General features: G+C 46.2%; 1 protein-coding gene across 5 annotated transcripts in view; it reads left to right on the forward strand.

The window, feature by feature from the left end:
* The window catches only part of AIRE (autoimmune regulator), a 141,948-nt gene that overhangs the window by 110,822 nt on the left and 18,291 nt on the right, over positions 1 to 12,835 (forward strand). For all 5 annotated transcript variants that reach the window (XM_069727748.1, XM_069727746.1, XM_069727747.1 and 2 more), the window contains one exon: positions 11,599 to 12,100. In XM_069727748.1, coding sequence (XP_069583849.1) covers positions 11,599 to 12,100 — 502 coding nt within the window. The remainder of the gene's footprint in view (positions 1 to 11,598; positions 12,101 to 12,835) is intronic.

Here is a 12,835-nt window from a genome sequence, read left to right on the forward strand (position 1 = left end):
CGAGAACTGTGCCTCATCTCACTCGCTTGTATCTGTCGAGCTACGTTAAGCTCCGATGGAGTTGGAGATTGTACTTCATACTGCACATTGAACACTGGACCCAGGACCTTGTCCAAGACGACAAGGACCCACTATCTTCGCCGGAAACTGGATCATCAATGCCTTCAAGACAACCCCGAACTCATCACGCGTTAACTGCATTGGCACCACCGTTTGAACCTAAGACTCTACAGCCAGGAAGCCGCCGGACCGATAAGTTAACCCTTAAAGAACTGCTTCATTACTTATTGTTGTTTGACTCACTCTGCACATTATTTGTGTTTATATCACCTGCTATCCTCCTATTTACCCCTTCCTCTCCCTGCGTGGAGTAACCCCCTGTTCAAGTAAAATATAGTTAACCCTTGCTCTTCCTCCTGTCCGTTACTGCTGTCACAGATCCCAGGTGTAACTACTGCCGGGAGGCTACTCGCTGCAGTAAGGGTGCCCAGAGCAGAATGGCGGAGAACTCACAGGGTAACAAGCAGGACCTGAACCATGTGACAGAGGGGAGTGGCCAGGGTGGAGCTAGGCACCGGGGTGCAAAGGTAGCAAGCGGCGCCGGAGAGTAGTCAAACGTGCCGAGGTCAATAACCAGGAGATAAGCGAGGTACTGGAGGGTGAGACAGAAGGATAGTCAAGCCAGAAGTCAGAAAGCCGATTGAATAAAACAGACCAGATCGAGCACGGGTAGCAAACAAACAACCCAGTATGCACACGCACACCAGGGGGTCAGGCACACAGACAAAACGAAAGTGTAACTGACAGAGAATCCTAGTCCAGCGTGGGTATAAATCAGGGGTGTCAAACTGCATTCCTCGAGGGCCGCAAACCATGCGGGTTTTCAAGATTTCCTTAGCATTGCACAGGGTGCTGGAATCATGATGTGTGTAGGTGATTAAATTATCACCTGTGCAGTACAAGGAAATCCTGGAAACATGACCTGTTTGCAGCCCTTGAGGAATTCAGTTTGACACCCCTGGTATAAATATCCCTCCCAGATCCAAAAGGAGACCACAACAATTAACCCTGAGAGGGCAGGGCATTAACCCTCTCCAAACCATGACAGCTGCATCCCGCAACCTGCTCACAGCGCCTTAAAGGTTACCACCTGCCAGATGACACCCAATTCCCATTGTAATTAAATCTTTCGGTAGAGCAACCCATTTTTCAGTTGAAGCCTTTCCCACTGCCTGAGAATCTGCATAGTCCCCGGGGACAGGACATATCTCTGTCTCTGACTGGGGACTTGTTTTAGAGTTACCCACTGTCTCATTTGGGCGAGTTCCCCATCTTCCTGCTGTAATCGGACCCACTCATCACGGGAACGTCCTAATATGCACTCTCTAGACATGGCCTGTACTTGTTCCTGCGTAGCTGCCAACATCCTGGCAGAATCCCGGAACTCAGGGACCTCTTAAGCCCCCAGTACTTTGTCTCGGTGGGGCCCAGGCTTCTCGTGCTTTACTCTGGATAAGGCATCCGCGTGAGTATTCTCAGCTCCCCTCTCGATACTTTACCATTTGAGCCACCCAGCGCTGCTCCAGGGCCCCTAGTTTTGCGTTTTTCAGGTGAGCTAAAGGGTTATTGTTGGTGCGTACCAGGACTTCAGAGCCAGACAAGTATTCCGCAAACTTCTCAGTCATGGCCCACACTAATGCCAACAGCTCCAGTTAGAAGAAGCTGTAATTGTCTGGATTTCATTCCGAGTCATGGAGAGACCGGCTCGCATAGGCGATCACCCGCTCTTTTTCGTCCTGAATCTGGGACAACACAGCTCCGAGTCCATGTAGGCTTCCATCAATGTGAATAATAAATAGTTGAGAGAAGTCTGCATAGGCTAACACTGGCGCTTCAGTTAAAGCTAGCTTTAAGGCTCGAAACGCTTTCTCCTGGCGATCTCCCCACGGGATAGTCCTGTTTTTTGCGCCAGACGGCACCCCTTTCAGCAGCTCCAACAGTGGGTTTGCAATGCGAGTGAAGTTCTTCACAAATCGCCAATAGTACCCAGCGAGCCCCAAGAAGGCCCATACATCTTTCACAGTCTTCGGGGTGGGCCAATCTTGTATTGCTGCAATTTTCTCATGGAACAGTCTCACTTCATCAGCAGAGATTACATACCCCAGATACTCAATCTGGATGCGAAACAGATGACACTTTTGTGGCTTTACTTTCAAACCATGTTTCTGAAGACGACTCAAGACTTTTTCCAGTCTCTGTAGATGTTCCTCAAACGTGGTGGCGTACACAATGGTATCGTCCAGATAGATGAGAGTGTCCTCAAAGTTCAAGTCACCTAAGCACCTTTCCATGAGTCGTTGGAAAGTGCCAGGAGCATTAGCAAGGTCAAACTGCATCCGGTTGAATTCGAACAGGCCCATGGGCAGAATGAAGGCCGTCTTTGCTCTATCGTGCTCGGATATACTGTAGGTACTTGCCAATAGCCACTGGCTAAATCCCACAATGAGAAGTATTTTGTGCTTCCCAGTGCAGACAATGATTCTTCAACTCTTGGTAATGGATATGAATCTTGCACATTACAGGCATTCAACTTGTGATAGTCCACACAGAAACTTAGAGTTCCATCCTTCTTTCGTACCAGCACAATGGGAGCAGCCCAAAGGCTTTGACTTTCTGGGGTAACACAATTCTGAAACGTGTGTAAGCATTCCCTTCACTTTTTGGTACATTTGTGGTGGGATTTGTCGGTGTCGTTCATATATGGTCATGACATTTCCAGTTGGAATCTCATGGGTGATTGCTGTAGTACAGCCGAAATCATCCTCGTGGCGTGCAAATACATCCTGATATCATCCTAGTAGGGCTTCCACCCATTGTACCGGGTCCGGTGTGTGTTCTGTTAATTCAGCCCTCATTTGCTCCAGTATACGGAGCCCCTCTCGCAGGTGCTGAGGTTCTGGTACCAAAGGCACGTCTTTCAAGCCTGTCATCAACTTATCCTGCAGTACTATGTCAGTCGGCCCTACACCTACGTCTTTATTAGTAATGAACCTTTCATGTACTGCATCACTGTGTCTTCCTCCCTTTAAACTTGGCAAAATAAACGCATGCGTAATTCCCCTACGTCCTTGGGGTCCCCGTGTGTTTCCTCCAGTATATGTAACACCTTTTCAAAAGTGTCCCGTTCTCGAGTGGGGTTGTAACATGACGGAATCCCTTGCCTCTCCATCTAAAGCCATCATAGCAACCTCCGCCTCTTACTCAGGGGTCATGGGGTGCATCCTCATTATACCCCTGACCCGCTCAGTCCAGCTCCTTAACATAGTGTTGTTCCCATTAAACTTCGGGAGGTTGCTCAACATCGCCCCCAGGGATATGCTGGACCTTAGGCCCTCCAATTGCTTGGTCTGCCATTTCCGTGCTGTTGCAGTGCATCCTGCCGACTACGCCAAATGTGAGCAGGTTGTGGGATGCAGTAGCAGACATGAGGCAGAGCAAGGGTTAACGATATTTTACTTGAACAGGGGGTTATTCCACGCAGGGAGAGGAAGGGGTAGATAGGAGTATAGCAGGTGGTATAAACACAAAATGAGTCTTAGGTTCAAACGTTGGCGCCAACACAGTGTGTGATGAGTCCGGTGTTGTCATGAAGTTGCTGATGATCCAGTTTACGGCGGTGATGGTGGGTCCTTGTTGTCTTGGATGGGGTCCTGGGATCAGGGTTCAATGTAGAAGTACAATCTCCAACTCCGCCAGCTCTCAGGTGCACTATTCCGATACCCCCTTCTGGTGTACCTTCCCTGGTCATCTCTCTGCGCTGGCTCTCGCTCTCCTGCCCTGCACCTCACACACAGTGTCCCAAGCCAGCAGCCTCGGATCCTGTCAGGTGATATCCTCCTGGTCCCTTTGATCCTATATGGCTGCCTTTTCAGCGAATGTGTGTGAATTTGGCTGTAGCACATGCAGATACTACAGACTCCGGTTTGCTAGCTGAGTCTTGCCGTTCCTCCACTAGTCTGGAGCCAGTCCACTACTGCGTCCTGGTCCTTCCACCCGACTACGGTCAGCGTGGATTCGGGTGCCATGGTGGATTCCTCACTTCCCTGGCCCCTCGGACCCCTTCCTTCCTTATGGGAGCTTCTCTCCCCCTCTGTCTTCTCCTCCCAACTGTTGACTGACTACTTTCTCTCCAAATCTTGTCTACTTCCTCCACCCACACCCTCTACCTAGTCCCCCCTCCAGCCTGAGATGGGGCCCTCCCTCAATAGGGTCTGCCCAGATCCCCTGGCCTCTAGTGGTGTGGTGTTGGTTGCTAGTGTGTGGTCCCAGATAGTGCCCCCTCCTTACCCGAGGGTGGGATACCACACCTCTGCTTGAGGTGCAGTACCTCTGTGGCAACTGGACCCTCAGGGGCGCCACAAGTACAATTTCCAACTCCGTCGGAGCTTAACGTAGCTTGACAGATATAAGCAGGTGAGATGAGGCACAGTTCCCGGTGAGTCACCCGGTCCTTCCTAGGTGGCACGGGTGCAGAACTTACTGGCCTGGAGCATTTGGCACCTTCAGCTGAGGAGCCACCGGGCACACGGCACATTTCTCATCGCAGTCTCTGTATCTGGTAGCAGGAAGTCTATCGCTCAGGCCTGCGCTGTCACAGTGCTCAGAGGACAGAGCACCAAATGTTCCCTGCTGCGTGCTGCTTGTTCCCACCAGGACTGACTGCTTCCGCATGCGCTCTAGCCTTTTTAGCTTAGTCACACCCTCTGCTGCCAAGTGTAAAGGTCGTTCCGGGATTTTAAGCTTTTCCCCGGACAACAGAGGAGTAGTGATGAGGGAGTGTACTCGTTGCTCGGGTATTCCTGAGTACGCTCGGGTGACCTCCGAGTATTTGTTAGATTTCGGAGATTAAGTTTTCATCGCCTCAGCTAAATGATTTACAACTATTAGTCAGGCTGAGCACATGTGGGGGTTGCCTGGTTGCTAGGCAATCTTTACATGTAATCAAGCTGTCTAGTAGCTGTAAATCATTCAGCTGCCGCGATGAAAACTTAATCTCCGAACACTAACAAAAACTCGGAGGTCACCCGAGCAACGAGTACACTCGCTCCTCACTACAGAGGAGACATCCCCAACAGTTCTGGACCCGGTGCAAGAGGGGTACCCCTGGTTCGATCCCTCTTCTTACATAAGGATAGAATTTTAGATACTAATAAAGGGTACAACACAATTATGAGGATTTTTTTGCATGTGAAATTAACAGCAATGTTTTAGTTGTATTATCACAATCTTCTCTATCCTTAATGAAGCCAACCTGATCGTTGGCTATTGAGGGTAGGTAGTGGGAGAGCCATGTTGGAATTATTTTAGTAGTGGTTTCAATTCTCTTCTCTTAGCAAGTGTCATTTGGGATAGATCTGTTTGCAATTGTATGCGTTTTCCATTGAAATCATAATGGCCTCTTTTACATTGAATAAAATGTATGTGACAGATAATGTTCTTTGGGTGACCAGGGTCTGGGCCATAAGGGCCTAGCGTACGGTGCACTCTGTCAATCGCCAGCTTCTTATTAATAGGATCAACAAGGATAGCACTGAATAATGTCCGCAGTGTTGGCATAATCACTTGTGTATTGATGCTTTCAGGTCTACCCCTTATTCGGATATCATTGAGGCAATTGCGATTTTCTTGGTTATCAACCATATTAAACAGACTGCATATATGCTGGCTGTGAAGATCCAGTGTTTGTTTATGAGCATTATGATGGCCCACAACTTGATGTCATACAATCCCACAACATACATCCTCTAATCTCTGTACCTTGTCAGTAAGCTGCGACAAGCCAGAAGTGAGGGAATGTATTTCAGTTTTGTATGTGGTCTCCAGCCTCTGTATATATGGCTTCATGTCTTGTTTAGTAGGAATAGATGCAATGTGTTGTTTCAAATCAGTGATGGCGTTCCCAATATCAGAATCAGCTGTGGCTGAGTGTAAAGTCCCTGTGAAGCAAGCACTGCTGAGCATGTACGCTTCGGTGAGAGTACAGGGAGACTGGTGGAGCTGTTTTCTTGTGAGGCCAACATTAAGGCCATTCACTTCCTGTGACAATACTGCACCGAGGCCGACACCAGAGGCGTCTGTTTGGACAGTAAACTCCCGTTTAAAGTCAGGGGCAACCAACACTGGTTGGTCACAGAGGACCGTTTTTAAATACTGAAAGGCCTTCTCTGCTTCTGTGTTCCACTTTATTGTGATAGATTTCGAGCCCTTAGTAAGATCTGTGAGAGGGGCTGCAATGGTGGCAAAATGTTTGATGAACCGCCTATAATAACCAACGATCCCCAAAAAGGCTCCGACTTGCTTTTTGGTGACCGGTCGTGGCCAATTCTGAATAGCGTCCACCTTATTGGTCTGTGGCTTTATGACTCCTCGCCCTATGCTATATCCCAGATAGCGAGCTTCTTCCAATCCCAAAGTACATTTCTTAGGATTGGCAGTTAACCCAGCAGCTTTTATTGAGTCCAAGACGGCTTGTACTTTTGACAAATGTGTGTCCCAGTCATCACTAAAGACAATGATATTGTCAAAGTATGCGGACGCATACTGGACGTGAGGTTTTAGGACAATATCCATTAGACGTTGGAAGGTGGCTGCAGCACCATGTAACCCAAATGGCATATCACGGTACTGGAACAGTACCTGGGGTGTTACAAAGGCTGTTTTCTCTTTGGCTGAATCCGTGAGGGAAATCTGCCAATATCCTTTTGTTAAGTCGATAGTGGATATGTACCTGGCCGAACCCAGTCTCTCTATAAGTTCATCAACTCTCGGCATCGGGTAGGCATCAAATTTCGATACCTCATTTAATTTCCGAAAATCATTACAAAATCGAATAGTCCCATCGGGTTTGGGCACCAGCACGATTGGGCTAGCCCAATCACTCCGGGACACTTCAATGACTCCAAGTTCTAACATTTTCTCGACTTCCTGGGCAATGGCTTGTCTCCGAGCCTCCGGAATTCGATATAGTTTTAGTCGTACACGGGCCTGTGGGTCATGTTTAATTGAGTACGGCCAGGAAGCTCTGAAAAAACCTCTGCGTTTTTCTGTATAAATTCCTTGGTCTCTCGTTTTTGACTTTCGGATAGTGTCTCTGCAATACCCACCTCTGGCAATGCTACCTGGGGGTCATTTACCACAGATGGGGGTGCCCTACGAGGTCCATCATTAAGGGTGGCTTTTGTCATTAGACTCTCCCTATCCCGCCAGGCCTTAAGCAAGTTTATGTGGTAGTTTTGTTCGGTTTTCCTCTTGTCTGGTTGATATATCTTATAATTCACTTCACCTATTCTCTCCAACACCTCGTATGGGCCCTGCCACTTCGCAAGAAATTTATTTTCTACAGTAGGTACTAATACTAACACCCTGTCTCCGGGTTGAAAGACTCGTGTTTTAGCTGCTCGGTTATATACCGTACTTTGGGCCTGTTGCGCACGTTCTAAACATTCCTTAACTATTGGTATGACCGCCTCAATTCTATCTTGCATAAGCATTACGTGTTCAATTACACTGCGATAAGGAGTCACCTCTTGTTCCCAAGTCTCTTTAGCAATATCTAACAGGCCTCTAGGACATCGCCCGTAAACTAACTCAAAAGGCGAAAAGCCTGTGGAGGATTGGGGTACTTCCCGTATAGCGAACAGGAGATATGGTAGAAGAGCATCCCAATCCCTCCCGTCCTTATCTACTACCCTTTTCAACATTCCCTTCAGGGTTTTATTAAATCGCTCCACCAACCTGTCAGTCTAAGGGTGATATACTGAAGTACGCAAGTGGGAGATTTTTAGTAGCTTACACAAGTCCTTAAGTATTCGAGACATAAAGGGGGTTCCCTGATCTGTTAGTATTTCTTTCAGAATGCCGGTGCGAGAAAACATATTAACAAGCTCCTTTGAAATTGCTTTCGCATTGGCATTCTGCAGAGGCACTGCTTCAGGGTAACGAGTGGCATAATCTAGTACTACCAAAATGTACTGATGTCCCCTGGCAGATTTAACTAATGGACCCACTATATCCATTGCTATCCTCTCGAAGGGCACCTCTATTATTGGTAAGGGCACAAGGGGGCTTCTAAAATGTGACATAGGTGTGGTCAATTGACACGTAGGACAGGACTGACAATACCGGGTCACGTCCCCCCTAGACCCGGCCAAAAGAAACGCTGCAGAATACGGTGTTTTGTTTTTTCTCCGGCCAGGTGTCTCCCCAAGGGATGTTTATGTGCCAGTTCCAAAACTACCTGGGGAAAGGACTTGGGCACCACTAGTTGCTCTACCGCCACCCCTCGCACTTTGTCTATGTGATACAGCATACCCTGTTGCACAGCTAGATGTGGGAACTCATTTTGAGCCCCTGGGTACAATGGTCTTCCCTCAGAGACCTTTACATTTTCCCATGCCCTTGCCAGAGTAGGGTCCTGGTGTTGAGCGGTCCCGAACTTACCACGGGCCACCTCAAGACCTGGCATTTCTATAGCCTCCTCTAGTTCACTTGCGTCGCCTGCATATACAGCCAGAGGTGAGTCTACAGATTCTGGAGTTACCTCTGAGATGGATTCCCCCCCCCCTCTTGCTGCAATAGCTCAGGGGTTAGCCCCACGGCACCCTCCTCAACTAGAGTACTCATGCCATTTTTAAGGCTCCACAAGTCCCAAAATAAGGGAAAGTCTCTCCCCAATATTACATCATGTCCCATAGACTTTAGGACTGCCGCTTGATGTCTTTTGGTTCCTGCTGGCGTGGCAAGGGTGACCCAGGCAGTGGGGTAGTTTTTTATATCGCCATGGATGCAACTAATGCCCAGGGTTGAGTTCGTAAGGGCTCTAGGGTCCACCAAACTGGCATGTACCAGAGTTACTTGACTGCCGGAATCCAAGACGGCATTCACACTATGGCCGTTGACCTCGAGGCAACACACGTGTCGTTCATTTCCTGTGAGGACCTCTGCAACACAGACCGACTGTACATATAACGAAAGGCGTCTCATAGCGTTACAGTCCATTGGCTCTGTAGTCATTGGGCAGTTAGCTGCTACATGGCCAAGCCCGCGACATCGCCAACATTGTATAGGTCCTTGCTTCCTCGCCGGAGATGCCTGATAGGGTCTGCTGAATTGCTGTGAGACCGTACCGCCTCCATAGTTCTTTGTGGGTCTGCTACCCTTTATTGCAACGTTCTCTTCTTTTGAAGATGAAGTAGGTTTCGCAGTATTTTCTGGCGATTTCTTGGGAGCCCAGCGAGGTGATAACGTCCCTTGGAGTAGGCTTTCGGAAGCATTGTAGCATTCGACCATATTCACCAACTGGTCGGCTGTATATGGGTCACCTTGTCCAACCCATCTCTGTATCTTAGGGGGCAAGGACCGCAGGTACTTGTCTAGAACAACACGTTCCACCATCTCTGCAGATGTCAAAATCTCTGGTTGCAGCCATTTTTTTACTAGATGGATAAGATCATGCATTTGTGAGCGGGCTGGCTGATCTTCCACAAAAGTCCATAAATGTACCCTCTGTGCTCGTACATATGTGTTTGCTCCCTAGCCTTGCCAGGATTTCGCCTTTTAATTTGGTATAATCCATAGCATCCACTTCACTTAGATCGTAATAGGCCTTTTGTGGGTCCCCGCTCAAAAATGGCGCAACCACTTCAGCCCACATGTCCACCGGTAAATGCTCACGTTCTGCAATACGTTCAAATACGGTGAGATACGCTTCTACATCATCGTCAGCAGTCATTTTAAGCAGGGTTTTTTGTACGGCTTTCCGTGCACCAGCAACACTTTGTGTATGATCCCTCTCATCTCGGGGCTGCCGAATCAAAGCCTGCTTTATTGCATTCAACTGCTCTTGCTGAATCTGGTTTTGCTGGTCCAGGGCTTGCTGGAAGTAAGTATTGGTCTGCTGTTGTTGAACATTTGCCTGCAATAACTGTTTCACTAGTTCCTCCATATTACTGGACTCTTGGCTCTTCAAAAGCACAGGCGCTTTCAGCCAGGACATACACAGAGCACTTTATCTGCAGTCACAGTCCAACAGCCACTATGCCCGCATTCTCCACCATTTGTGGAGATATAGCTCATCAGGGATCTCTGCTTTGGCCCAAGCAGGTGGCTATGGAGTCACAACGAACAATAGCAGGCTAGCGAGTTCCACACAGGTATGTGTCAGGTGTATTTATTGTACACATTTGCCATACAATGTTACACGTGCCAAACATGAAATAAAATGTCTAAGGCCGTCTGGCCACTAATTAACAACAAGATACTAACTGCAAAATAAACCTACACAACAAGAAAGAAGTTTGTGCAACCTTACTGTGTCAGCTTTCCAGACCAGCAGATGAGAGACTGAGATCCCAGCAGTTCCTGATTATATCAGCTGAATCAGACAGGAGTCAAAAGCTGGATTGAATGTGTGGAAGGGAAGCACCAGTCCTTTCAGGCTGATCACTAAAGAAAAGCCAGGACCGGATTACAGTGAAATAAACAGCTTCACAATCAATACCGTGATACATATGAAATGAAACGTGGAGAAACATATCTGTTTTCTAGTACTTCTCCCCTTGGAACCTCACTATATATATATATATATATATATATATATATATATATATATATATATATATATATATATATATATATATATATATATAGTAAATAAAGAAGTATAAAAGTTTGAACCAACCCCTTTTCCCCATCTGAAAAAAAGTAAAAAACATAATTTGTAAAATGTGAAAAGTTTAAATTAATTAGGCCATACGATAAGCAGAGTAGAAAAATAAATACATGAAAAAGTCAGGGTTGCCAAGATGCAATAAAAAGCAATCAAAATGTCCTTTATGCCCCAAAATGGTACAAATAAAAATAACAACTGAATATATAAAAAAAGCAAGCCCTAGCACAGGTTCACTGTTGGAATAATAAAACCATTACAGGTCCTTGAAAATGGTGACACAAATCTTAAATGTTTTATACAATTTAACCACTAAAACATAAAACAAGACAAGCTTGGAATTGCGGTAATTCCTCTGACCTTTAGGATCATTGCGCAAAGCAATTTTTACTGTGCAATGAACGTTGTAAAAAACTAAACTTCAAAATCAGTGTTGAAATGTCATGTTTTTTCACTATTTCAACCCACTTGTAATCTTTTGTTCGTTTTTTAGGGCATTATGCGGTGTAAATGAAATCTACAAATTGTCTCGCAAATAAAACCAAGCCCTAATATTGCTATATTGATGCAAAATTCTGTTATGGCTCTCAGAGGAAGCCAGTACTCAAATGGTTAAAATAAAAAATAAAAAAGTTCATACAGGTACATTCTTCAATCAAAACAACGCCCTTTGGTCTTGAGGCTTCACCCACAATGAGCTGATTACGGCTGTGGGAGCCATGTAATATTATACGTTGCCTATTGAATTTAATACACATGTGAAATGAATAGGTGATGTGATATACATTATACATGTGTCAGAGACCTCCAGGAAACCTATCAATCTTTCCACTGACTAAACTAATGCTGTGAATTCTTATTTTTTCTTGCAGTGTAATACAGAACACACAGGTCTGCTCTGATCAGCATCAAATATACAACCAGCAGACAATGCACCCCAAAGTGTGTCCTGCACCCCAAGCCCGATCCCAGCTGAAGACACTGAGTTCCCATCAACCCATATCTAAACCTCACACTGGTCCTCATTTATTATCACACCCATGTCCATCACAAACCCCTCTACAACAGATTTGCACACAGCTTCCTCTTCAGCCTCAAATCGGGAATGCCCAAAAAGTTCTTAATCCTTCACATCCAACCCAAATTCAGAGATATAACGTGGGAGTGCCGCAGATTTCTCTCCAAAATGTTCACTCCCAGTTACCCCAGTCTGACGGCAACCTGCTGCATGAAACCTGTCCTGGGGCCAGTGAGGTGCATCACTTTGAGAGGCCTCCTCCTTTAGCACCTAGAGCAGAACCTCCATTTGTACCAGCTCGAGGAGATGTGGTGCCAGGCCCTGGATTATCACATATGGAAGTGACTGAGGCTAAGGTGAGGACTGCATGACTCCTGATTTATTGTGGATGCAAAAAGCATTTTTACCCAATGACTTAATGGAAGTCTATGGCAAGAAGATGCTGTATTCATTACATATGCATAGAAACTGGACTATTTTAACTGGTTTTAGGGAAGTGGTGTACACTGGAAAATTGTGCACCATGCAAGATAACCAGGAATAAGGAACAGTAGGTAATATGCTGAATATAATGCTTGATCAGTGGTAATTTCACCAGAACAAAGGGGCAGTGGCACGTCACAGTATCCAGTATATTGCTACCTATATGGAAGGTGCATTCCATGGGTAGCGGCAGCTGCCGGGTCTTTTTAATAGAAGCTGTTCTGCAGTATCTGGTAGTGGGTGCTACACGTTGAATGAGCTGCAGTCTAAGAACCTGTTTCATCATTTACGAGGGGTTTTAAGTGACTTTTCTTTTTTGACTCGTTGTTTTTGCGCCATGGCACACACGATTCATGAGTTTTGCGCAAAGCCCAAAATTGTCTTTAATTCTGTCTTTAACTGGTTTTTAGGACTTTTTTAGTAGAAAGCCGCACTTTTTGCAAAATAGAATAATAATACCTGGCGTACGTAAAATCACACCAAGTTTAACAATGGAGTAGACTTGTGGAAAATGCAATGAATCTGCTAAAACATTTGTAAGTGATACAATGAAGTAAAAATCTGAAAACTAAGTAAACATAAAAGACAACTTGTAAAAGGCCCAAATC

Source organism: Ranitomeya imitator, chromosome 5, assembly GCF_032444005.1.
Source record: "Ranitomeya imitator isolate aRanImi1 chromosome 5, aRanImi1.pri, whole genome shotgun sequence".
NCBI classification, from domain to species: Eukaryota; Metazoa; Chordata; class Amphibia; order Anura; family Dendrobatidae; genus Ranitomeya; species Ranitomeya imitator.